Source organism: Macrotis lagotis, chromosome 7 (assembly GCF_037893015.1).
Source record: "Macrotis lagotis isolate mMagLag1 chromosome 7, bilby.v1.9.chrom.fasta, whole genome shotgun sequence".
Classification (NCBI taxonomy): domain Eukaryota; kingdom Metazoa; phylum Chordata; class Mammalia; order Peramelemorphia; family Peramelidae; genus Macrotis; species Macrotis lagotis.
In genome coordinates this window covers 183,729,892-183,756,802 of record NC_133664.1, presented here as the reverse complement: position 1 = coordinate 183,756,802, position 26,911 = coordinate 183,729,892, and the positions used below count along the sequence as shown (strand labels likewise).

The 26,911-nt window shown below is 37.9% G+C and overlaps 1 protein-coding gene across 1 annotated transcript in view; it reads left to right on the top strand.

Annotated features, from left to right (window-relative positions):
- Positions 1-2,124: 2,124 nt before the first annotated feature.
- Positions 2,125-26,911, top strand: part of PFKFB3 (6-phosphofructo-2-kinase/fructose-2,6-biphosphatase 3) — a 102,232-nt gene continuing 77,445 nt past the window's right edge. Inside the window, exon 1 of the mRNA XM_074194185.1 lies at positions 2,125-2,155. Coding sequence (XP_074050286.1) covers positions 2,140-2,155 — 16 coding nt within the window. The 5' untranslated portion in view covers positions 2,125-2,139. The remainder of the gene's footprint in view (positions 2,156-26,911) is intronic.

Here is a 26,911-nt window from a genome sequence, read left to right as displayed (position 1 = left end):
TGAGTCCTTCAAAGTTGATCATCACCCCTGTGTTGGTTGCTGTTAGGGTGTATAGTGTTTTTCTGGTTCTGCTCATCTCACTCAGCATCAGTTCATGCAAATCCCTCCAGGCTTCCCTGAATTCCCATTCCTCCAGGAGTCTAATAGAACAATAATGTTCCATGACATACATGTGCCACAATTTGCTAAGCCATTCCCCGATTGAAGGACATTTACTTGATTTCCAGTTCTTTGCTATCACAAACAGGGCTATTATGAATATTTTTGTACAAGTGATGTTTTTACCCTTTTTCATGATCTCTTCAGGGTATAGACCCAGTAGTGGCATTGCTGGATGAAAGGATATGCACGTTTTTGTTGCCCTTTGTACATAGTTCCAAATTTCTCTCCAGAAAGGTTGGATGAGTTCACAGCTCTACCAACAACATAATAGTGTCCCAAATTTCCAACAACCCTTCCAACAATGATCATTATCCTTTCTGGTCATATTGGCCAGTCTGAGGAGTGTGAAGTGGTACCTCAGAGAAGCTTTAATTTGATTTGGAGCAATTTTTCATATGACTATGGATTGCTTTTGTTCTTCTCATCTGTAAATTGCCTTTGCACATCCTTTGACCATTTTGTTCTGTCCTCTTAACCTCCCTCTGGTTCTATTTCCTCATTGAAAAAAAAATGAGAATTGAATTAATTGTCCTCTCACGTTCTTTTTTTTAAGTTCTGATGAAAAGGAACGTGTCAGGAGGAAGCATACTTATTTTCTTTCTTGAGAAGGTTACTAAAGTGGAAGACCAGGCTAATTTGGAGCTGTGGCTCACCCACATTTAAAAAAAATTTTTTTTAGGTTTTTACAAGGCAATGGGGTTAAGTGGCTTGCCCAAGGTCACACAGCTAGATAATTATTAAGTGTCTGATTTGAACTCAGGTTCTCCTGACTCTAGGGCTGGTGCTCTATCTAGCCACCCCTCATTCACATTTTTTTTAAAACAAGATATTGAGAAAAATCTCTTACAATATTTCTGGTGAGAAAGAAGGGCTGGTAAGGCCTGGACTGTTGTACAGTGAGGGGGATTGAAATCAACTGAATATCCAGAGCCTAAACAAGATCAGATTTTAAGCGTCAATAAACTGAGACTGTTCATGTCAGTTAGCAAAAAAAGATGGATGGAGTCCTGACTGTCCAACTTGACTTTGCGATTATCATTACAGCCGTCAATCAGGCAAGCCAGCAAGACTATATTGTTAGACCGTGAGAATACCAAAAAAGCCCCTCCATCTCTGATCCTCACTGAGTTTATATGGGGGGGGGGGGGGGGGCAACCTAGACTTTACTTTGTATCTGCAAGATGTATGTAGAATACATTCGAGGGAAGGTACGGGCCTGGGAAGGGAAGAGGGTCGAGAAAGGTCACCTGCAAACTCTAAACTGCAAATTTTTAATAAGTTTTAGTTATTTTGAGTCTGACAATTTTTCCCCTGATCTTACTTCCATCCCCCACTCCCCACGGAAGACAATTTGCCAGTCTTTACATTGTTTCCATGGTATACATTGATCCAAATTGAATGTGATGAGAGAGAAATCACATCCTTAAGGAAGAAACATAAAGTACAAGATCAGACAATAAGATGAAATTGCAAATTTGAAAATAATAATTCCCAGGCCTCCTCCTGGTCCTGGCTCTTCCTTTCCCAGGCCCCCTCCGTCTAGTCCTCGCTGATCGCGGTGCTTCTGGGTCAGATTCGGCTGGGCAGGAGCGTCGGGCCGGGCGCCCCGCCAGCCCCGGCGCTGTCCCCCGCGCCCCCCGCCGCCTCTCACACCCCCACTCCTGGGACCCCCGCGGCGGCCCCGGGACAGGAAGGGTTACAGTTTCGGAGAGCGGTGGCCGGGACCCCCGGGGTTTCCTGCTTCGCGGCAGTTCCTGCCCCGCTCGGCCGTGACGCGGGCCGCGATGACCAAATATGTGCATTTCCCTTCCTCCCGCAGCGCCGCGGATCCGCGCTCGGCCGCCGGTCCGGACGCCCGCCAGCCTGGCAGCCTGGCAGCCTGGCAGCCTGGCAGCCTGGCAGCCCGGCAGCCCCGCAGCACCGCAGCCTCGCAGCCTCGCAGCCCTCCCGGCTTAGGCGCCCCTGCCCTGCGGAGCGATGTCCTTCTTCAAAGGTAAGCAGAGCGGCTCCTGGCTACTTGTTGCGGGGGAGCCGGCTCCGGGTGGGAGCCGGGGTGCCGCCCGGCGCGGGTCTGAGCCGTGCCCTCGGGGGGCACCCCGCTAGGCTGCGGCCCGGCCCCGCCGCGGCCGGTGTCACCTTGCGAAGCCCGGGATGACATTGGGAGCTTTGCATCCTCGGAGGCTGGAGCCCGACGCCTCTGCTGCACGGCGCATCGCGGAGCTCGCCGGGTCTGGGGGACCCGAAACACCCTAGTTTCAGCCCGGGCCGGCTCTCTGCAGCCGAGGAGCCTTTTCCGACCCAATTTCGCCCCGTCCCCTTTTTCCTCCCTGTGTGGTGTCCTTCCCGGTCTCCTCCCCCACCTTCCCTTGTCTCTTGGGGTACAGGTAGGCTCCCTTCCTCCCGGGGCCCCGCTTTGTAGGTAGAAAGGAAAGAAGCTGCAGAAACTGTGGTGAGGGGCCTTTAGCAAAGCCCTCGAGTTGTGGGGAAGCTAGACTTTGTTTTTTGGGTTTACTTTGGGGAGAGTTGGTTGGCAACTTAAATAGAAAGCCTGTGCTCTACCTATCCAGTTGTGTGGCGTGAACGATTATTACTCCAGAAGCAATCCAGCTTCTCCGGCTGGAGATGACTTGATCTAGTCTCTCTCGCCTGCATTCTAAGCACTGTGTGTGTCCTGGCTATTGTGCCCTCATTATTTAATTGTGGAGCATCAGTCATGAAATTAGAAGGAAGGAACGGCTCACAGTTTGTAGTCTGATCTGTATTCCATGGATCGTGTTCTCTCTCTCAACTCATTTTCACTGACAGTTCATCTTCATTCCAAGCAGAATTGTGGAGTCTATTGGCTTTTACCCATTATGTTTATTTCTATGGGGCTTTTATGAGCTCAACAACCGGTCAGACTAGAATGGTTTCTCCTGCTTTTCTCTTGAAATCAAGCCACCTCTGGGAGAGGATGAGACAGTTATTTACTACCTCATGTTTCTGAGAGAAAGGGGAGATGAGAATATTTATTCGTGAGTAGGCGAGGGAACCAAAAGGCAGGGATAGGGTTTCTTATCTTCCATGTCTTCCTTTGTGGTACCTCGGTTATCTCTTATGTAACACTGATGTCAACTTGGGGTCAATTATCCTTCCAGTACATCATTCATTGGCTCATTCAAAGTTACTTCACATGTCTGAATGGATGAAGGCTTTGGACAGCATCACTGCTGTCTGCCTCAAGCTGCAGACTCCAAAAGGGCAGGGACCATATCTGTCCAACTTTTCTGTTATAGCTTTCAACTTAGTGCATCATCAGGGTATTCATTTTTCCAAAGTCCTGGGAAACCTTATAGCCATAGGGTAGATGGAAAAGTCTAGAAGTCTTTAGGGTAGATGACCAGAATAGGTTTTCATCGTTTGAGTTCTTTACACTATAGGGTAAGTTGTCTATTGTATCTTAGATCATCATCATTAATGATAGTAATTATTATTATTGATAGGGCCATGAAGAATTGCAATATATTAACAAAGAATCATCAATAAGTTAAGTATCATAAAGGAAATCAGGGATATAATATTTTTAGATTTGTAAAAGAGCTAGGTGGCACAGTGGTTAGAGTACCAGCCCTGGAGTCAGAAGGACTTGAGTTCAAATTCGACCTCAGTTACTTAATAATTACCTAGCTGTGTGACTTGGACAAGTCACTTAATGCTATTGCTTTGCAAAAAAAAAAAAAAGAGCTAGACCATTGTGTTGTATGAAAGAAGGCTAATTGGTATCCACACAATCTCATGAGCAGAGGATCGAAACCATTTTTTCTTGTTTCATGAAATCCCTTTGAAAGTCTGGTGAATTGAGGTGTCTAGGTGTCGCGGTGGATAAAGCACCAACCCTGGAGTCAGGAGTACCTGGGTTCAAATCTGGTCTCAGACACTTAATAATTACCTAGCTGTGTGGCCTTGGGCAAGCCACTTGACCCCGTTTGCCTTGCAAAAACCTAAAAAAAAAAAAGTATGGTAACTATATAAAATAAAAGATATGGTATTGCAAAGAAGGCTGATTGTATTGAACTACATTTATGAAAGGGTAGCTGGATGCTACAATGGTTGGAGTACAAGGTCTGTAGTCAGGAAGACCTGAATTTAAATCTGGCCTTAGATACCTACTAGCTGTGTGACCTTGGGCAAATCACTTAACCCTATTTGCCTCAGTTTCCTCATTTGTCAGGTGATCTGGAGAAGGAAATGTCAAACCACTCCATTATCTGTATCAAGGAAACCCCAAATGGAGTCTCAACTAAACAACAATTATGAAAATATTAAGAAAACAAGTTCATGAAGCCAAAATTAATCCCTGGAAGAGCAAGTCTTTCCAGTATATTGGGTATTGTGGGAGGACATCAATTAGTTGAACAAAGGCCAATGAATCAATGAAATACAGGTCTAAGGACTTGGCATATAAAAGACAAAAAATAAGACAGCCCTTAACTTCAAAGGACATGAGAAAGAGATGCTCAGGATAAAGAGACAGATTTTATACTCTGCACCCCTAGAGAGAGAGTTCTCACCTTGTTTGTGATCTCTGATTCTCCAAAATATCCACTGAAATAACAAAATAAGGACAGATTAAAATTATTCATATTCTATGTAAATATATTTATATATTCAGTAATTCAGGGTCAATTGTACACTAATCTGATGATGAGATGCATGTATCTCTGGCCTGATGACCAGCTGAGCCATGTTTAGATTAGTCCATCATCAGACTGCTCTCATGGGGATGAATTTTTCAGCCTCAGCCACTCCTGCTCCAATAATGTTTGTTGGTGCCATCTATTGTACAAGAACTGACAAAACCACAGATCCTTTAAGTATTGAAGTATATTGTTGTTAAAACCTTCATTTTTTCAAAGAGGACTTCACAGGGTGAAGTCTTGACTTGCCAGTAATTGGATTTACATGAGCCAGAGTTGCACAGTTGCCAGCCTCACTCTCTCTTCAAGTCATCAAAGTCCAGTGGCAGGGCAAAAGTCTGTTGATAGCCCAAGATGCAAGTTTTAAAGTATATTTTATAATCAATACCCATTTTTGTTTAGAGCTTTATAGTTTATAAAGTGCTTCTGTATTTCTTATTTCATTGGATCCTAGCCACTCCCTCATGAGGTAGATAGAGTGCATATTATCCTCAATTCACAGAAGAATTGAGGCTTAAGGATACTAGGAGAGTCACTGAAAAGTAAGGGAGCTGGAACTGAAGCACAAGTCTTCTAATTTCAAGTCCTACGTTCAATGCTTTTTCCACCAACCCATCCTACAGACTAAATAGGGATCATCTTTTGCCTCTTTTTATGTGTCCAGTTCTTAACATACCATCTGGCACATAATAGGCACTTAATGAATGTTTATTAGCTGTCTTCTATCTCTGATTATGGTCTCTTTGTGAATACTAGAAATACAGGACAGACAGAAGGTTCTTTGAGCTGGAAACCTGGCTTCCAGTGTAGCAGGACTATTGGTTCAGGGGTCACCCCTCTGGGAGCACTGTGACTGAATACAGAGGGCAAAGGAGTGAAGCCTAATTTTGGTCATTATTGTTGACTTGTTAAGAGAAGTGATTCCCCCCCCTCAATTGTTCTCAGCTTCCATCTATAAAGAAGAGGTTATCTCTGCTAAAATGCTAAGCTCCAAAATCTCTTGGTGAATATAATCCAGTACCTTTGTACTGACTCAGAGAAATGTGTGTCACAAATTTGATTTTTGATTCTTTTTAAAAATTTATTTTAATGACTCCAAACATTTTCGCCATTACATGCAAAGACAAGTTTTCAACATCTGTCCTTTTGCAAGGTTTTGGGTTTCACATTTTTCTGCCACTCTCCCTTCTCATCATTCTTCCCATGATAGCAAACGATCTGATATAGGTCATACATATGTATTTGTTTTTTTAACATATTTCCACATTAGTCATGTTGTAAAAGAGCAATTAGAACTGTGAGGGAAAAAATATGAGAAAGAAAAAAAACGAAGTTTTTTTTTAGGTTTTTATTTATTTTTTTAACAAAAAGTTTTAAAAAAGGGAACATAGTATACTTTGCACTGCATTCAGGCACCATTGTTTTTCTCTCAATGTGGATGACTTTTTCCATAGTAGGTCTCTCAAGTGGAATTTATCCCAGGAATGCAGGGATATTATTAGTAATATTAGTAAACTGTTAGTATAATTAGTTATATCAAAAAGAAACCTATCAGAAATCATATGATAATTTTAATAGATGCTGAAAAATCTTTTGACATAATACAGCACCTATTTCTACTAAAAACACTAGAGTGTGTAGGAATAAATGGATTGTTCCTTAGAATAATAAATAGTATCTATCTGAAACCATCAACAAGCATTATATGCAATGGGGATAAGGTAGAGGCATTCCCAGTAAGATCAGGGGTGAAACAAGGATCCCCATTAACACCACTACTATTTAATATCTTTTTAGAAATGTTAGCTTCAGCAATAAGAGAAGAAAAAGAAATTGAAGGAATTGGAATTGGGAAGGAAAAGACATAGTAGGTCTCTCAGGACTGTCCTTGGTCACTGAACTGCTGAGAGGATCTGTGTCCATCATAGTTGAGCATCACACAATGTTGCTATTAATGTATACAGTGTCCTCCTGGTTCTGCTCTCTTCATTCAAGACTTTCTAGGCTTTTCTGAAGACCAGCTGCTCATGATTTCTTACTGAACAAAGTGCTTCATCACATTGATATACCATAACTTGTTTAGCCATTGCTAATAATTGCTATAAATACTTTTGTACATATGATTCTTTTCCCCTTTTTATGATTTCTTTGGGATATAGTCCTTGTAGTGGTAGGCAGTTTTACAACCCTTTGGGTATAGTTACAAATTGCTCTCCAGGATGGTTGGATCAGTTCACCACTCCACTCAGAATGAGTGTCCCAGTTTTCCTGCATCCTGTCCAACATTGATCAATTGTCCTTTTTTTTTTGTCATTTTAGCCAATCTGAGGTGTGCTGTGTTACCTCAGAGTTGTTTTAATTTGCATGTCAGATCACTAATAATTTGGAGGATTTTTTCATATAACTAGAGATAGTTTAAATTTCTTCATCTGAAAACTTCCTCTTCATATCCTTTGACCTTTTATCATTTGGAAAAAAGACTTGCATTCTTATAAATTTGACTCAGTTTTCTCTATATTTATGAAATGAATCTTTTATCAGAAACACTAGCTGTGAAAATTTTTTCCCATCTTTCTGCATTTCTTCTAAATCTTCAATTGGTTTTATTTTTGCAAAAACTTTTTAATTTAATGTTGAAATTAACCATTTTTCTATTTATTATGGTCTCTATCTCTTCTTTGGTCATAAACTTCTTCCCATTTCATAGATCTGTCAGATAGATGATTCAAGTTCTCCTAACTGGCTTATGGTATCACCTTTTATGGCTAAATCATGTACCCATTTCGACCTTATCTTGGAATAGGGTGTCAGTTAATGGTTGATTCTTGTATGTCAATCAAAGGTTGCTGTTGTTTTATTTGGGAATGTCCAACTCTTTGTGACCCCATATGGAATTTTCTTGGCCATTTTCTTCTTCAACTCATTTTATAGATGAGGAAACTGAGGCAAACAAATTTAAGTGATCACACAAATTAGGAGATGTTTGAGGTCTGATTTTAATTCAGAAAGATGAATCTTCCTGACTCCAGATCTGGCACTCTATCCACTATACCATTCACCTGCTTCCAACCAAACATCTTTTATTTTGCAAATACTTCCAACTCTAGAAGTGATTTCTTTCAATGTTTTCTTTCACTTTGATTTTTAAAATTTAAATTCTATTTTATTTAATTTTTAGCTCCAAATTTCTGCCCTCCTCCCCTACCAGCTAAGAAGACAAGAAAATCAAAACCCTTTACAAATATGCATAATTAAATGAATTAAATTTCTGCATTAGTTAACTCCCCAATACCTTTAAAAAATCAAGAAAGAGGGGTGGCTAGATGGCGCAGTGGATAAAGCACTGGCCCTAGAGTCAGGAGTACCTGGGTTCAAATTCAGTCTCATACACTTGATAATTACCTAGCTGTGTGGTCTTGGGCAAGCCACTTAACCCCATTTGCCTTACAAAAACCTAAAAAAAAAAATCAAGAAAGATTTTTTTCAGTCTCTGTCCATCAGCTGTGTACTGGAAATAGATAGCATGCTTGTTAATGAGAAGCATGAAAATGGTCGGACATTGTTTTATCAGAATTAATGAGCCTTTCAAAGGTGATTATCTTTACAAAATCACTATTACTGTATAAATTATTTGCCTGGTTCTTACTTCGTATCATTTCATACAAGTCTTCCCAAGTTTTTCTGAGTCTATCTTTAAGATGAAGCATTATTGAGGCCATTGGTAGATTTTGACAGCAGGTTAAGATGAAACAGCATGTGATGGATTTAGGAGCCATCTCTGTTCAACTGATGGGTTTTGAAGAAAGTTTCTACAATAGAAATAAGTCCTTTAGACAGAAGCTGTTGGGCTATGGTGGATTAAGTGCTCCTTTTATATTCTGGAGAAGTGGGCTCCTGTTCCACCTTTATCATATTAGCTTTACATGAACAAGGTCCTTCTTCTCTCTGTGCCTCAATTTCAGAATCTGTCAAATGGGGATAATAATAATAATAATAATAATTGTATTATCTATCTTAAAAGGATGCTTTGAAGAAAGTGTTTTTGGAACTGTAAAACTGTATAAATTGAGGGTTCTTAACCTTTTTCTTATCATGAACCCCTTAAGAGGCAGTCTGGTGAAGCTTGTGATCTCAGAATATTGTTTTTAAAGGAAAATTATTGATTTGTATGTATAAAGAATTATAAAAAAAAAACTAATGGGGTGGCTAGGTGGTGCAGTGGATAAAGCACCGGCCCTGGAGTCAGGAGTACCTGGGTTCAAATCCGGTCTCAAACACCTTAATAATTACCTAGCTTTGTGGCCTTAGGCAAGCCACTTAACCCCATTTGCCTTGCAAAAAAAACCCAAACTAATATATTTACATTATTTATCTATTTTTTGAAGTTCATAAACCCCAGGTTAGGAATCCCTGTTGTAAATGAAAGTTGTTATGAATAACAATAAATGGAATCTTAGGTGCCACCTGTTTCTTACTTGTATGGTAGTTGTTAAGGTGGGTTTTCTTTGGGGGAAAACATCTTCACTGATCTCACTCTTTAGTTATCTAGGGTTGAAGTTTGGTGGATGCTACATGAAGATAAAGTTTAATTTCAAACAGAAAAGATGATATAAAGAAGATTGTACCACCAGATGCAGCCAAATTGGCACAATAGATGAAGCACCAACTTGGAGTCTAAAAGACTTGAGTTCAATAGGCAAGTCACTGAGGAAGATGCAGGACATTTTGAAGTATCTTTGTATGGGTTGCTTTAAAAACTAAAAGAGAAAAAAAGCCCTATGACATTCATATGACATGTCTTTGACATGGAGGGTTATGTCTATGTTGATGTCATTGATATGATTTCTAAGGACTGGAATGTGATACCTCAATTAGCACCACATCTGCCTATGAAGACTGAATTTGTACAACAGAGGCTTTATATTAAGAGCATCACTGGACTCTTCTCAGTTCTTTACATCAGGAGAGAACTGACAGATTCAACTTTCTAAAACATCATTTTTACCAGCTATTCTTATTGCCACCAGCTTTCCCCTTACCCAGTGACTTGTCTATTGAATCAGTCATTGCCCTCCCACCAACATGTGAGTCAAATGGTAATATTGGGGGGGGGGGCAGTCAGGGTTAAGTGACTTGCGCAGGGTCACGCAGCTAGTAGGTGTCTAAGGTCATATTTGAAGTCAGGTCCTCTTAACTCAAGGGCTCATGAGCTACCCACTGTACCACCCAGTTGCCCCAAATAGTAGCATTTCAAATACTACCTCTTCAGAGACGTCTTTCTTTCCCCTAAACTAAATTGATAATGACCTTTCACCAAACCTCACATAAAACTTGACTTGTACCTCTTGAATTTATCCTCTTCTTTTCTGCATCAGTTATTCCTCTCTGTGTCATCCCTCAACAGAATGTAAGCTCCATCTATTCACAGGACAAGCTAGCTAATCTTTTTTTTTTTTTTTTTGCATCATGGACTACCTAGGCATTCTCATGAAATGTATGGACACTTTCTCAAAATATTTTTAAATACTCAAAACAAAATACAGAAGAAACCAATTATATCGAAATATAGTTATCAAAATATATTTTGAAAAATATTGTGGACCCCACATTATGAACACCTGGTCATTACAATAATGTAAATGGAAAACAATATTAAAATGAAGTCAAACACTTTATAGTTGTAATGATTATCCTTGGCCCCAGAGAAAAGACAAGGTAGAGCTTTTCTCCTTTTTGGTAGAGAAGTAGAGGAATATGAATATGGAGTGGCATATATGCTGTCAGATTTGGTCATTGTATCAGTTGATTTTACTTAGCTGTTTTTATTTGTTATGCAAAAGAATTCACTAGCAGGGGCATATATTTGGAACTGGCTGATATAAACAAAAGTCATCAATAAAGCATTTTAAATGAAAAAGGAATTGAGCAGTTAGTAGGGATATGGAATAACTTCAGAGGAGGAGAAAGTTTGAATTATGAGAGAAGAATTCAGAGAAATATGAAAGAGTTGTGTGAACTAAAGGAGAGCAAATGAAACAGAACTAGAGAAATATTCACAATGACTATAATAATGTAAATAAAACAATAGAAAACCAAAACCGGGCTCAGATTAAATGCAATGACTATTACTGATTCCAGAAGACAAAAGAGAAAACATACCTCTCTATTCTCTGTCTTTGGATGCTTAATGTTGTACATGCTGCCATCTAATTTTGCTTGAATTCTTTTAACTTTTGGAAGGGGCATAAATTGGGCCTTTGGTATTTAAAAAATAGAGAGGTGCCAAAATTTTTCTTAAAAAAATGAAAAAAGCTATTTGAACACTAATTGTATTGTTTACAATACAGTTAAAAATTTGTTACTTATTAGTTTCCTTCTAGTCTTAGACTTTTTTTCTCATATTTTCCCATCTTATGGTACTTACAGAAATTTGGCTCTTTTCAGATTGTACTCTATCAGACGCCCTTCTAATACTGCCTCCTCTTCTTATGGTACTTACAGAAATTTGGCTCTTTTCAGATTGTACTATACCAGATGTCCTTCTAATACTGCCTCCTCTTTGCAACTTGTTACAATTTCCAGATCTTGGTCACCATCATTATGAAATTTCATCCTCTGAAACTCACTCCATCGGCATATAGACTCTTAAGATTTTTATTGCTATAATATTATATTGTGATACTATAGTAGTAATATAAATTTTTCCTAGTGCTTATCCTTAAAGGACACTTACACTCAGACCTACTGATATTCCCTTTTGAACTCTGGTCTTTCAATTAAAAAAAAATGGAAAGAAATCATTACCTGGGCAGCTAGGTGGCTCAATGGATAGAGTATCAGCCCTGGAGACAAGAGGACCTGATTTCAAATTTGACCTCAGATACTTAATAATTACCTAGTTGTGTGACCTTGGGCAAGTCACTTAACCCCATTGCCTTCCAAAAAAACAAAAAGAAAAGAAAAGAAAAGAAACATTCCCACCCTTGGGGAACTTACATTCTATGAGGAGGGGAAAAGGAGAGAATATGTAGGAGGTAAACATGGGATGGATGTTCATAATCTCCTATTCTTTAATATATTCATTCTTTGGCCTCACTTTACCTAAAATGTATTTGTTTTTTACTGTAACCTGCAATTTCTCTAAGTATGACTCTTCTCCCAATTTGTTCAGCCCTGCCATTGTAGACAGTATGTTCACACTGATGATATCATGGATCCATTGAAAAGCTGAAATTGAAATATTATCATTAAAAATCACTCCAATTCATTTTTGCTACCAAAGTGATTTTCCTAAATAATGGGTCTGATTGTGTCACTGTCCTATACAGTAAATTCCAATGGCTCCTTCTTGCCTTGGGAATCAAACATCAACTCCCTGACATTTGAAACCTTTTACAACTTCCTTCCTAACTCTCTTTCTATTTTACTCCCCTCCACATCCTCTACCAACACTGTTCTTCTTACTGTTCCTTGAATAAGACATTCCATCTCTTAAATTCATGCCATTTTACTGTTTCTTATCACTTGGAATATTGTCTCTCTTTTCCTTGACCTTCACTCAAGACTCAATTCAAATCCTACCTTCTGTAGAACTTTTTTATGTCCTTCTCCTTCTACTGTTCCCTGTTCCCTCTGAGATAACTTTCTTTGATATTTTCTATCTATACAATTAGTTGCATAGTTAGATTATTAGCTCCATGAGGGCAAGCACCTTATTTTTGCCATTCATTGTACCCCTAGCTGTTAGAGCAGTACTGACACATAACAAGAGTTCTTAACTGGGGATCTGTTAAATTGTGATTAAAAAAAAATTCAAAAAACTTTGATAATTATAGTTCAATATAATGAGCTTCCTTTGTAATGCCACGTATTTTATTTATGCATTTAAAAATATTATTCAGAATAAGGGTTCAAAATGCAAAAGGCTAAAGACCCTGTTTTAAGTTCTTATTGAATACTTAGTAACCAGTGCTTTTTATCAGTGAATACTTAGGTCCCTCAAGACACCACCCATCTGATGAAAAGAGGCTGATGGACTTGAATACTCAGTCAAGCTTGAATCACCATAGACTTCTCCTTCTCAAAATATTATAAGGGGTGGCACAGTGGATAAAATACAGATCCTAGGGTCAGGAGGATCCTAGTTCAAATCTGCCCTCTGACACTGTGTTATCTTGGTGAAGTCACTTAACCCCAATTGCCTCAAAAAAAATTAGTTCATTTTCTGACTCATTGTGACTCTCCTTAGAGGAGGGCAGCTGAGAGAAATGAGCATTATAATTTTGGGTTATTTTGGCTATTGTTACCTCTTAAGAGCCTGGGTTCATTTAGACCTCAGTAGTTTTGGGGAAATGACTAACCTCTCAGCCTGTAGAGAAAAAAAATCAACCAACCATATTTCTTCCATGGCCTAGAAACAACAGAAAGAACCACTTGTTCTTAGTTCACTTCAAAATTAACACTTCCTGGTTAGGATGAATCATAAATTGTTAGATCTAAAAACAAAAGCGTAGAGGCCTAGAGACACTCTCCTTAGGTCACATAGATTTTATCTTAATCGTGTCACCTTCCATTTAGTTCCCCTCTTTATCAGGCAGGAGCAACTTGGTTATATATTATGCCTCTTATTTTTATCCTATGATTAGGATACGTTGTTATTGTATGATCAAAGACAATTCTGAAAGACTTGTGATGGAAAATGCTATCCATATCCAGAGAAGGAACTGTGGAGTTTAAATGCAGACCAAAGCTTACTGTCTTCTTCTTTGACATGATTATTATGAATACACACACACACATACACACACACACACACACACACACACACACACACACACACACACACACACACACAAAATATAGCCAATATTAGATTGCTTTCTCTCAGGGGGAAAAATAAAAAAACTCAAAATGCTGCAAAAAAAATGATTGTTGAAAACTATTTTTGCATGTGGTTGGAAAAATAAATAAAATAAGATATATATTTTTAAGAAATATATTTTGTTATTGTAAAGGTAGGATTCTGGAGGCTATTTCCTTTGGGTGGAGGCCTGGAGCTCCTGAAGGCTTGAGTCATTGAAGGGAATTTGAGCAATCTACAGAGAGAATCCCAGAGGTGTGGATTATGCTTTTGAGTCACTGTGCATTCCTCTTCTCTGTTCTTGAAAGTGAGCTGAAAAAAGGGAACCAAATCTTAGGCAGGAAGCAGATGGTGAATGAATGGATGGCCTGAAAGAGAATAAGGTGACAGGATATCTGTTTTTGGCCTTTGAGGAGAGCTGATAGGCTGCAGTTAGGTTCCAGGAAAAAGCAAAAAACTACTGTTATTTAATTGCTAGTAATAATAGGCCCAGATGCTAGTGGTTCATTTGATAGCAAATAATAAAATCAGTCTTAACCCACTATTGATTATGAATCAGTCAATTATGATTTAGCTGAGAGAGTACAGGATTTTGAATCAGGAGATCTGACCTCACATCCTAATCATTCCACTTACCAGCTGAACATATCGACTATGGGCAAATCAACTACCCTCTCTGAACCTCAGTTTTCTTTTTTTTTTAAATAGTTTATTTGTTTTACAATTATATACAATAATAGTTTCTACCTATCATTTTATGTAAGGTTTTGAATTTTATAATTTTTCCCCCACCTTCCTTCCCTCTCCTTGACCCTTCCACAGAAGGCAGTCTGATAATCTTTACATTGTTTCCATGCTATACATTGATCAAACTTGAATGTGTAGAGAGACAAAATATATCCTTGAGGAGAAAATAAATATTAGAGATAGAAAAATTAGGTAGTACATAAGATACTTTAAAAAAAAATGAAGGTAATAGACTTTGGTCTTTGTCTAAACTCCACAGTTCTTTTTGTGGATACAGATGGTATTCTCCATTTCAGGTACTCTAAAATTGTCCCTGATTGCAATTGATGGAATGAGCAAGTTCATTAAGTTGATCATCAACCCCATGTTGCTATTATTGTGTACAATGTTCTTCTGATTTTGCTAATCTCACTCAGCATCAATTCATGCAAATCCTTCCAGCCTTCTCTGAATTCCCATTTCTCCTGGTTTCTAATAGAACAATAGTATTCCATAACATACATAAACCACAGTTTGTTCAACCATTCCCCAATTGATGGATATCCCCTCAATTTCCAATTCTTTGCCACCACAGAGGGCTGCTAGGAATATTTTTGTACAAGTGATGTTTTTACGCTTTTTCATGCTCTCTTCATGATATAGACCCAGTAGTAGTATTTGCTGGATCAAAGAGTATGCACATTTTTATTGCCCTTTGGGCATAATTCCAAATTGCTCTCCAGAAGGGTTGGATGACTTCACAGTTCCACCAGCAAATGGTCCCAGATTTCCCACATCCCTTCCAACATTGACTATTGTCCTTTCTGATCATATTGGTCAGTCTGAAAGGTGTGAAATGGTACCTCAGAACTGCTTTAATTTGCATTTCTCTAATCAGTAATGATTTAGAGCAATTTTTCATATGGCTATGGATTGCTTTGATTTCCTCATCTATAAATTGCCTTTGCATATCCTTTGACCATTTGTCAATTCAGGAATGGCTTGTTTTTTAAATAAAGTTGACTCAGTTCTCTCTATATTTTAGAAATGAGTCTTTTGTCAGAAATACTAGATGTAAAAACTGTTTCCCAGTTTACATTTCTTTTGATCTTGGTTACAGTGGTTTTGTTTGTGCAAAAGCTTTTAATTTAATGTAATCAAAATTATCTAATTTGTTTTTTAATGATATCCTCCATCTCTTCCTTGGTCATGAACTGCTTCCCTTTCCATAGATCTGACACGTAACTATTTCTTGATCTAGTTAGCTTATAATATTGTCTTTTATGACTAAATCCTGTACCCATTTTGATCCTATCTTGGTATAAGACATGAAATGTTGGCCTAATTCAAATTTCTGTCATACTAACTTCCAATTCTCCCAACAGTTTTTATTGAAGAGAGCTCAGTTTTCTTTAAAATGGGGATAATCCCAATTAACAAATGGTCAAAGGATATGCAAAGGCAATTTATAGATGAGGAAATCAAAGCAATCCATAGCCATATGAAAAATTGCTCTAAATCATTACTGATTAGAGAAATGCAAATTAAAGCAGTTCTGAGGTACCATTTCACACCTTTCAGACTGACCAATATGACCAGAAAGGACAATATGTTCAATGTTGGAAGGGCTGTGGGAAATCCAGTACACTAATACATTGCTAGTGGAACTGTGAAGTCATCCGACCCTTCTGGAGAGCAATCTGGAATTATGCTCAAACATCAACAAAAATGTGCATACCCTTTGATCCAGCAATACCACTACTGGGTCTCTACCTTGAAGAGATCATGAAAAAGGGTAAAAATATCACTTGTACAAAAATATTCATAGCAGCCTTCTGTGGTGGCAAAGAATTGGAAATTGAGGGGATATCCATCAACTGGAGAATGGTTGAACAAACTGTGGTTTATATACATTATGGAACACTATTGTTCTGTTAGAAACCAGGAGGATGGAATTTCAGAGAAGCCTGAGAAAGACTTGCTTGAACTGATGCTGAGTAAGATGAGCAGAGCCAGAAGAACATTGTACATCCTAACAGCAACATGGGGGTGATGATCAACCTTAATGGGCTTGCTCATTCCATCAGTGCCAACAATCAGGGACAATTTTAGAGTACCTGCAATGGAGAATACCATCTGTATCCAGAGAAAGAACTGTGGAGTTTAAACAAAGACCAAAGTCTATTACCTTCAGGTTTTTTTTTTAAAAAGAGTCTTATGTACTACTATCTAATATTTTGTTTTCTCCTCAAAGATATGATTTCTCTTTCAACACACATTCTATTTCCATTAGTGTATAGCATGGAAACAATATAAAGATTATCAGACTACCTTCAGTGGGAGACTAGGGGAGGGAAGGGGGGGGAGTTAAAATTAAAAACCTTTCAAAAATGATAAGTAGAAACTACTATTGTATGTAATTGGAAAATAAATAAAATATTTTTAAAAATAAAATAAAATAAGGATAATCATATTCTCATTATGTACCTAAAAGGAAGTTGTCAGGAAATTGCTTAGAAAGCTTCAAAAGTCTTTATAAATGTGAATTATTATAAACAGATCAAAGAGATCTGTGGAACCTGAAGATATCTCAAGGTCTACTGGGGATAATCTGAGAAATCTTGAAGATATTAGATAGGGAATGTTTGTCCTATTTAGAGGGTAATGGAAATGAAAATCACATGATTAGAAAGTGAAAGCCTTTCCCATCCTGGAAGCAGCTTCTAAGTGAGGGGTTTCTTTTATGTAATCTTGTAATCAAATGACAGACCATTAAGAGAGTCTTATGAATAAGACTGGAAAGGTTCTTAGGACCCATTTATGGAGGGGTTTTTAATGCCAGATTGAACGAAATAGGAAGCTACTAAAGATTTTTGATAAGGGGTGTGGGATGATCCATGAGTTGTTTTTGTAGCATCTGTTTAGTAACTGGAAAGGATAGATGTGAAAAAAGAAGTTTAACCCCAGAAGGCAAAACTAGAGTAATAAGTGGAAGTGCACAGAAGTCAAATTTAGGCTTAATGTAAGGCAGAGCTAACTAGCTACTGGTATGATCTAAAAGGGGAATGGGCTGCCTCAAACTGAATGATTACTTGTCATGTTGGAGAGGGGATCTCTCTTTTTTTTTCTCCAGCCATTGTTTAGACTAGATGGGCTTTGTGGTCCTGACTCTGAAATTATATAAACTATATAATTACGTAATGGACACATCAGTCATTCAAGCTGTTTCTGTTTATAATTCCTGCCAACATTCGTTTTCCTTGGCCTCTATTTCCCAGGAACTTGAGCAAAGAGAGCACTGGACTTTTGAAAAGTAGTCTGTGGTCTGCAATCTATGATAGACTAAAAACAAGAAAAAGGTTATTTGGGTGGAAATATGGATAGTGGACAGTGTTTGGTCTAGAGTCAAGAAGACTCATCTTTCTGAGTTCAAATCTCTCCTCAGACACTTGATAGCTGTGTTACCCTAGGCAAATCATGTCACCCTATTTGCCTCAGTTTCCTGATCTGTAAAAATGAATTGGAGAAGGAAATGGTAACATGTTCCAATATCTTTGCCAAGAAAACTCCAAACAACAGTTTGACATAATTGAACACAGTATGACCATATTATCCCAAGCATTAAATTACTGTTCATCTTAGAGAATTTTTGAAAATTGTTGGTCAAATGAGAAAACACTTTGAAAACCTTGAAATGTTATAAAAATGCACATTATTTATTTATTTAGGTTTTTGCAAGGCAAATGGGGTTAAGTGGCTTGCTCAAGGCCACACAGCTAGGTAATTATTAAGTGTTTGAGACTGGATTTGAACCCAGGTACTCCTGACTCCAGGGCTGGTGCTTTATCCACTGCGCCACCCAGCCGCCCCTATATATTTATTTTTTAAAAGAATTGTTGATCTCCCTCTCTTGTAAAACCTAAACTGAATTAAATATAAGACAGGCCAAAGGTACTCTTTTGGGAAAAGTGATGTACTGAGATGGAAGAGAGAGTGAAATCCTTATCAGTTAAACTACCTTTGGCCTAGAATGATCTGATATAATTGAAATTTATTTAACAATTCTAGGGACAAAGGATGAATCTGTTCTTATTGGTCAATATTGGACTTCTTATCCATTTAAAAGCCATATAGAAACAGAGGAGGAAAAATAATTAAGAGCTATATGATAGGATGGAGCAGCTGGTAGCACACTAGTCTGGAGTCAGGAAGACCAGAGTTCAAATCTAGCTACATTGACCCCGTTTGCTTGTCTCAGTTTCCTCATATGTCAAATGAGATGGAGAAAGGAATGGCAAACCACTATAGTACCTTGGCCAAGAAAACCTCGAATGGAGTCACAGAGTCAGAAGCAACTTAACCAACTGAACAACAAATATTAAAGGAACAGTTTCATGAGCAAGAGGGTTTCTTATAGAGAGAAAAATGGAAAATATTGAGCACACCAGCTTTTAAAATTTAAGAACTTCAGTAAAACAATGGCTCTGTGTAGTCACTGATGTGGGAACTCCCTCCTGTACTGCAGATTGCAACACAATCATGGCTTCTCATTTCACTTAAGTCTTAGCCCTGTCCTCCAGTGAATTCTCCTTAAAACTGGAAGGCTTCTTTTGAATATTCTGTGGACCCTAGGGTAGCCTTAATACTAAAATATTGAATAAACTTTATTTAAGTAATACATATGTTAAAAGAAAAATATTCCATATTGAACACTGATAAGGGTTGTGAAGAGAGGGGAGATGGGGGAGGCAGAGGAAAGTGAAAGATGGAGAGAAAGTGGGGGGAGAGAGAGAGAGAGAGAGCAGAAATAAAGAGCATATCGATATAAAGTTTAGTAGATCATTGCAAATTTGAAGTCACACCCAGAAATTCATTAGCGATTTTGCTTATTATCTAGAAGAATTTTATTCATCTTCCATAAATTTTGCAAATCTGATATTTTAGGCAGCTAGGTGAAAGATACACAAGCCCTGACTTGGAGCCAAGAAGACCCAAGTTCAAATGTAGTTCCAGATACTATTAGAAAGGTGACACTGGGGGCAGCTAGGTGGCATAGTGGATAAAGCACCGACCCTGGAGTCAGGAGTACCTGGGTTCAAATCCCATCTCAGACAGTTAATAATTACCTAGCTGTATGGCCTTGGGCAAGCCACTTAACCTCGTTTGCCTTGCAAAAAACTAAAAAAAAAAAGGTGAACCTGGTTAAGTCATTTAACTTCTGTCCACCTCAGTTTCCTCATCTGTCAAAGGGCGATAATAATAACATCAATTTTCCAGGGTTGTTGTGAGAATAAAATATTTATAAACCTTAAATTGCTATATAAATGTTAGCTTTTTAGTAATAATTTTATTAATGAATTCTCTCTGTCAGTGGAGATCATAAACCACCATCTTCCTGTCCTGTGGTTTTTTTTTTTGTTTTATTTTATTTTTTTTAGGTTTTTGCAAGGCAAATGGGGTTAAGTGTCTTGCCCAAGGTAATTATTAAGTGTCTGAGACCGGATTTCAACCGAGGTACTCCTGACTCCAGGGCTGGTGCTTTATCCACTTCGCCACCTAGTTGCCCCCCTGTGTTTTTTTTTTTTTGTCCAAATCTTCCCTTAAATCATCTATGAAGGGTCTAATCAGTATACTAAGACCTTCTAAGGCTTTTAACATTTCTTACATAGCTTTGCTTTCTTCAGACTGGCTAAGTTAACATCTCACTACTTCCTTTAATAATTATATGATGTCTTGATTATGCTTTTTATTTTTCTTATGTCTTTTAAGACAGAGGGAGGGTATTTTAAGGTCCTTAAAACTACATGAAGACTTCTGAGACAATCTGTATGTTGTTATCTATTTGTGTTTATTCTCTCTGTTACCCTGTTCGGCTACCTATAATTCTGATTCTTTTGAGATCATGGTATTCTATGATTCTTCATATATCAATAACAAGAGAATATTGGTATTAAGAAAATAAGTTTTTGGAAATTCTGCACAATTTCCCAAATACAGTCTACTTTTCTGTTCTCCTTTTAATTAATCAACAGTGCTTGCCCATGATGAGCAATGATCTCCCAATTGAATTGACACCATTTGGGCAATATGCCTTCTTCATCTGATTCACAGGAGCTCACAATTTTAGAGTTGGAATGGAACTCAGTGGCCATCTTTTCCTACCTAGAAAGAGTCCCCACTATAATATAGCCAGCTAATAGTAAATCCAACTTTTAATTGAAAAGGCCACTCAATCCTCTTTCAGACAACTCTTAATTCTTAGAGAGTTTTACCTTAAATGAAACCTAAATTGATTTCTTTGCAACTTATACCTGCCAAAAAAGCAAGTTTAATATCTGTATAGAATTATTTTGCAAATATTTAAATATTTGTGTCTAATGGTAACCATCTCTAGGGTAGAGATTAGGGAAAGAAAAGGAAAAAAAGGAAAAAACAAGAAATTTATTATATATTTAAAAGCAATAGCAAATTTTACATAATTGATTTGAGTTTCAAGTGCATCATCATTTTATTACCCTACTATGTTTTGTAAATGCTTATTTTATTTAATAAATTAAAAACAAAATATTTTTAAAAATAAAGAAATGCACTTAACCCTATTGCCTTGCAAAAAATAAAAAAATAAAAAATAAAAAAAATAAAGAAATGAAGGGTGGCTAGGTGGTACAGTGAATAGAGCACCAGCCCTGGAGTCAGGAGTACCTGAGTTCAAATTCGGCCTCAGACACATAATGATTACCTAGCTGTGTGGCCTTGGGCAGGCCACTTAACCCCACTGCCTTGGAAAGAAAGGAAGGAAGGAAGGAAGGAAGGAAGGAAGGAAGGAAGGAAGGAAGGAAGGAAGGAAGGGAGGGAGGGAGGGAGGGAGGGAGGAAAGAAAGGGAGGAAGGGAGGAAGGAAAGGGAGGAAGGGAGAAAGGAAGAAAGGAAGAAAGAAAGAAAAAGAAAGAAAGAAAGAAAGAAAGAAAGAAAGAAAGGAAGGAAGGAAGGAAGGAAGGAAGGAAGGAAGGAAGGAAGGAAGGAAGGAAGGAAGGAAGGAAGGAAGGAAGGAAGGAAGGAAGGAAGGAAGGAAGAAAGGATATTGGGGAAAAAACAGCCTTTTAATACAGCTAAAATGAATACCCACCTGTGTGTTCTCTTCTCCAGGCTAAATAACCCAAGGTCTTTCAATGCAGCTTCATAAGATATGGGTCTAAGCCTTTGACTATCCTGGTTGTCCATTTACTGTATGCTTTCCAGCTCAACAAGTCTGTGATGTCCTGAACTACATACAATACTCCTGGCATGGCCTCTTAAGGTAGCTCAAGATCTCATTCACTTTTCTGGCAGCTATATCATATAGCTTAGTCATTCTGAGCTTATGATCTATTGGTTTAAGCAGATTCTTGCGTAAACATTCCTCCCCATTCTTGTGAATTTAATTTTCTTTTGTAAGTTAATAAGCATTTATTAAATACCTCCCATTTGTCAAGCACTATCCAAATAAATAAATAAAAGAATAAATTATCTAAAATTTTCTTTTCTTTTGAAAGCTTCTGAGTATTTTCTCAATTATTCAAACTAGAAAGTTTTTGTTTTAAAGAGGTTAATTGACGTAACTAATAACTTGTAAATTTGATTTTTTGGAATTCCCAGAATAAGTAGAATTGACTTACAGTGGGTTCTTCATCACCAGAGGTTTTCAGTCAAAGACCATGATGTGTTGGGTGCAGTGTTGTAGGGCATTTTCATTTAGATCCATTTAAGCATCACAGAATGATCTTTAAATCACAATCCTAATCTCAGATTCCATGATTCCCTGACCACTGTCTTTTTTTTTTATACATAGAATTTAGCACCCTTTAGATCTGTTTGTATCTCAACCTTTGGCCTGAGAGGACCCAAATGTTTCTTTCCAAGTCAAAGCTAAGGAAAGACCTAACAAAACCAGTGGTAAAAATACTAGCTCTGGCATTAAAGAATCCATATTCAAATTGCACCTTTAATATGACCAACTGTGTGAGTTCAGACAAAGTCACTTCACTTTCATGGATCTCAAGTTTCCTCATTTGCAAACAATAGGGGATTAGATTAGATAGCTTTTGAAGTCCCTTATTTTTTCCAGACATTTAAAATCTATGTGTCTATGAAGCTATGCAAATTTGAATAAACATTAATTAAATGCCAACTATGTGCAAAGGAAAAAACAAAACCACCAACCCTCAAGGATCTTACATTCCACTAGGGAGAAACTATACCCATTTATAATAACAAAATATAAAACCCCAGATCATTTTCCTGATAAATTGTATGAAAATGCAGTGAAAGGAGCAGTATTTCCAGAGGCAGAGGGCCTGGATTCAGATCCTGGTTCTGATGCTGCCTACTTATATGACCATAACCAAGAAATAACTTCCCTAGATTTTAATTTTCTCAACCACAAATGAAAGGGTAGCTCTTATAGTCTTATGATTCTATGATCCTTATTTCAGGGTAAGTATGGAAACCTATACCTGGAAGAATCAGGAAAGATTCCAGGAGATAGATTTTGTGTTTGTGTGTGTGTGTGTGTGTGTGTGTGTGTGTGTGTGTGTGTGTGTGTGTGTGAGAGAGAGAGAGAGAGAGAGAGAGAGAGAGAGAGAGAGAGAGAGAACATTTATTAGGCACTTACTCTGAGCACACACTGTGATAAGACTTGGAAACACACAACCAAGATGGACCCAACTCTCAAAAAGCTTGTATTCTAAGACAAGATAGTAACACATTATGGAGGTGGGAAGGTACTACCACTCATATGGACAAGGAGGCCCTTGTATTGGTGATGATGATGTTTGTCCTTTGTTTTCAAAGACGATCATGACATCAGGGAGATGATACCATGACATGCCTGGCACATTGTAGGCACTATATAAATTGTTGTTTAGTCATGTCCAGTCTTCATGCCTTCATTTGGGATTTTCTTGGTAAAGATATTGGAATGGTTTGCTGTTTCCTTCTTCAGCTCATTTTGCAGATGAGGAAACTGAGACATGTAGGGTTAATCAGGAAGATAAGTCTTCCTGATTCTAAGTCCAATGCTTCATTCATTGTACTGCCTAACTGCCCTACAATATAAATGCTATCATCATTATTACTAAAAAATCCTTCAGTCCTAAATTTCTCCCTGTGCATTGGGACAGAACCAATTTAAAAAAAAAAAAAAAACTGAATCAATAAGGGGTGGGGAATGGGTAAATGTCAACCGAGTGCTTTTAAATTCTAAATGTTAAAAAAAAAGATAGAAAAAGTTAGAAAGAATAGTATAAAAAAAGAGAGAGGATATGAAAAAAGGAGACAGAAAAAGGAATTGCTTTGATTAGTTAGTTAGAAGTCCCCTTCCAGCCTTTTAAATATGTGAACCTATGATTTAGTTAAGGTCATGGGTTATATAGCTACACCTTTATCAGCTAGATTCTGGTCTCCGATTTCTCTCCAGACACCTGCCTAAGTGTATTCTTTTTCTTCTTCCATACATGTCTGCTTTTTATTCATGGTGCTCCAAAAGTCTTAGTATAGTTATAAGTTATTAAATAAGCTACTGAAGTTTATTATTGTTGTTAAACCAGAGGATTAGTACTATAAACGAGTAGGTTGTACTGCTGGGGCCCTTTTCCTCTTCTCTTTTCTTTCCTACCCATTCACTCTAAGTCATCAAGCCTTGATGGTTCTTTTATTTCTTAATTCCCCTCCTTCTCTCCCCATGCCATTACTCTAATTTGTTCCATTATTTTCTCCCACCTCTTTGCAGTCTCTCCTCCTTGTCCTCCATCTACCTGCTGTTGCCATGGAGAACAATGAGGTCTGTGAGGTTGTATGTTCTCCAGTGTGTGTAGGGCCAGCTGGCTAGGCAGATGAGCACAGAAATGCCCGATGGCAAAGTGAATGTGCCAAGGTGACTTTTCATCTAGCTCAGTCACCCGAACACATTGAATGAATGTGGTCAGGGTGAATGCCTATTCTAAGAGGTTTAGTGTTATATTCATTAACAGACCTTTATAGCCTCAGTCCTAAACCTTGCCTGTCACTAGTTCCTCTCTCTCCCTTTGTGATTCCTAGTACTTATTATAGAATCTAAGAATAACAGAATTTGAGAGTTCACAGTCACTTGGTCCAACCTATTTTATTTTAGTTGTTCATTCATTTTGACTTCATTTGGGTGTTTGTTTGTTTTTTTGACAAAGATACTGGAGTGTTTACCATTTTCTTCTCCAGGTCATTTTACAAATGAGGAACCAGAAGCAAAGAGTGTTAAGTGACTTGCCCAGGGTCACACAGCTAATTCATTTCTGAGGTCAAATTTGAACTCAGGAAATTAAGTCTTAGTGCCTAACCTACCCCAACCTTTTTTCTTCTTTCCTTTCTTGTTATTTTTGTCCCAGCATAAAGTAGTTTCAAGTGGTGATTTGGGACACACACAAAAAAACAGGCTGAGTGTGTCCCTGTGTCCTCTGCAAAATAGGTGCTAAGGAATTGGGGACCCCTGGTCTGTGCCAAGAACCTTCACAGTACCTCTCCAGTAGTTGGGGTGTAGTTGCTAGATTTCCAACAAAATGCAAATAGGAGTTTCAGATGATAATTAAGCATGGATGAATTGCAATTTGCATCATTGGAGGGAACTCTCACATCTACAAGAATATAGATACATTATAGTATACATTATAGTAACTTGAAGATATTTGATTCTCTATTATCCTTTGACTTTTATACAGGGCATTCCAAAGTCTTCTTGTGGTTTTAAGTTACTAAAAGTTAAGCTATTAAGTCTTAAAACTGCACGAAGATTTTTGGGACAACCTGGATGGGCTTTTTGAAAAAGAGTTCTTGTGTTAATTCTTCACAACAGACTTTAAACTCCTCTTTCCTCCTTCTCACCCACCTTTGTGGCTGATCTAAGTTAAGACAAACAAAAAGTTTTCTTTTTTATTTCCAGTTACAAATGTGACCAGATCTAGCATTTCTTGATTCCCCCTATTATTACTGAAAACTCCTGAGGTTTCTTTTGCTTTCAAGGACTGGTGAAGTTCTTTAAGGGATTAATTGCTGTAACTCTTTTTGACAGCTCCTATGGGGTTGCTATGGCTCCTGAAGGGATGATAAAAGGCATAGACACAGTGGGAATGGCCTAAAGGGTAACCTAGACCTCCCTGTCATCCTCTTTTGAGTTGATCAGGGCACAGTCGGACTTCTTTCTTTTTTTTTAAGAGAAAGTTGGGCTTGGATCAAGGAAAAAAAACCCAACTATTTCTCAACCACAGAACAGAAGGAAACAATGGCCTGCCGTTGGTCACCTGGGGGATTAAGTGAGAGGCTCTGAACAAAGCTGCTGTCCTAAACTATAAAAACCACTTCAAAACGCATATCTTCCTGTGGTTATGTCAGTAAGTATTGTCAGGCTCTACAGTACAGCTGAGTATATGCTTATTTTAAAAAATATTTTAGTTTTTACATATAATTAGGAAAAAATGCTATTTTAAAATAAAAACTCCATCCCAAAAAATTTTGAATGTGAGCATAATCATTTACAAACTTGAACATTTCACTCATCATGGAAGAACAAAAGAGAGCCATGTATGAAAATATGAATTTCTATTTCATACTGAAGCAGGGAGAATGGGCTTCAGGGGAGGAGGCTTAAGGATCTATGTGGGTTTATTTTGGGTGAAGAAATCACCAGACTCTGACTCAGGAGGGTAAGAAAAGGCATAGATTTTAATTCATAGGTTGTACAAAAGTTCACATTACTACAAAAAGTTCACAAGTCATTTCTTTTTAATATTAGAATCAAAAAGGTTTATTTAAATATGATTGAGCAAAAGGGAAAGAAAGACCACTGATTCCTAAACAACCAAAGCCACCATGAAAAGTTGAGCAGTAAGGAAGCAAGGAGGGGAGAAGTAGAGAAGAACAAGGGAGAATGAGGTTATTTGGGGGATGATACTCCCAGGGGCTAGTTTCACAGGAAGACAAGCATTGATAGGGACTTGTCTTTTGCCTGGAGGTGGGGTTTACTGAGTCCTAGCCAGGGAGGGAAAAGGTAATTTACTAAAACTTCACTGACCTATCTCATAGGTTGGACAGTGGGATGGGGGGAGGGAGGGTAATGATACATGGTCAGTACAGAGGGAATAGATTAATAAGTATAAGACATATTTCTCATCCAATATTTCCCCTACTTCAATATATTTTTAAAAGTATATGTTGAATTTATCATAACTGGGAAAAGTTGCTTTGTTTATACTTATTTCCTCTCCTGGGCAAGGGAAATTATTCCTTTTTTGTTTGTTTTTGTTTTAACCTTAAGGATAGTGTTGAGGACCCCCTAAAAATGACTTTTATTAAGATTGCTCAAGGCTAATTATCTCTTTTTTGTCTTTGATCTTTAGGTTAAATCTAGCTTTTACTCTGTCCGATTAAGGGTCATTCTCTGTCATGGATCCTCAAAGCCCTCTCTAAATATAGAAAAGGGACTG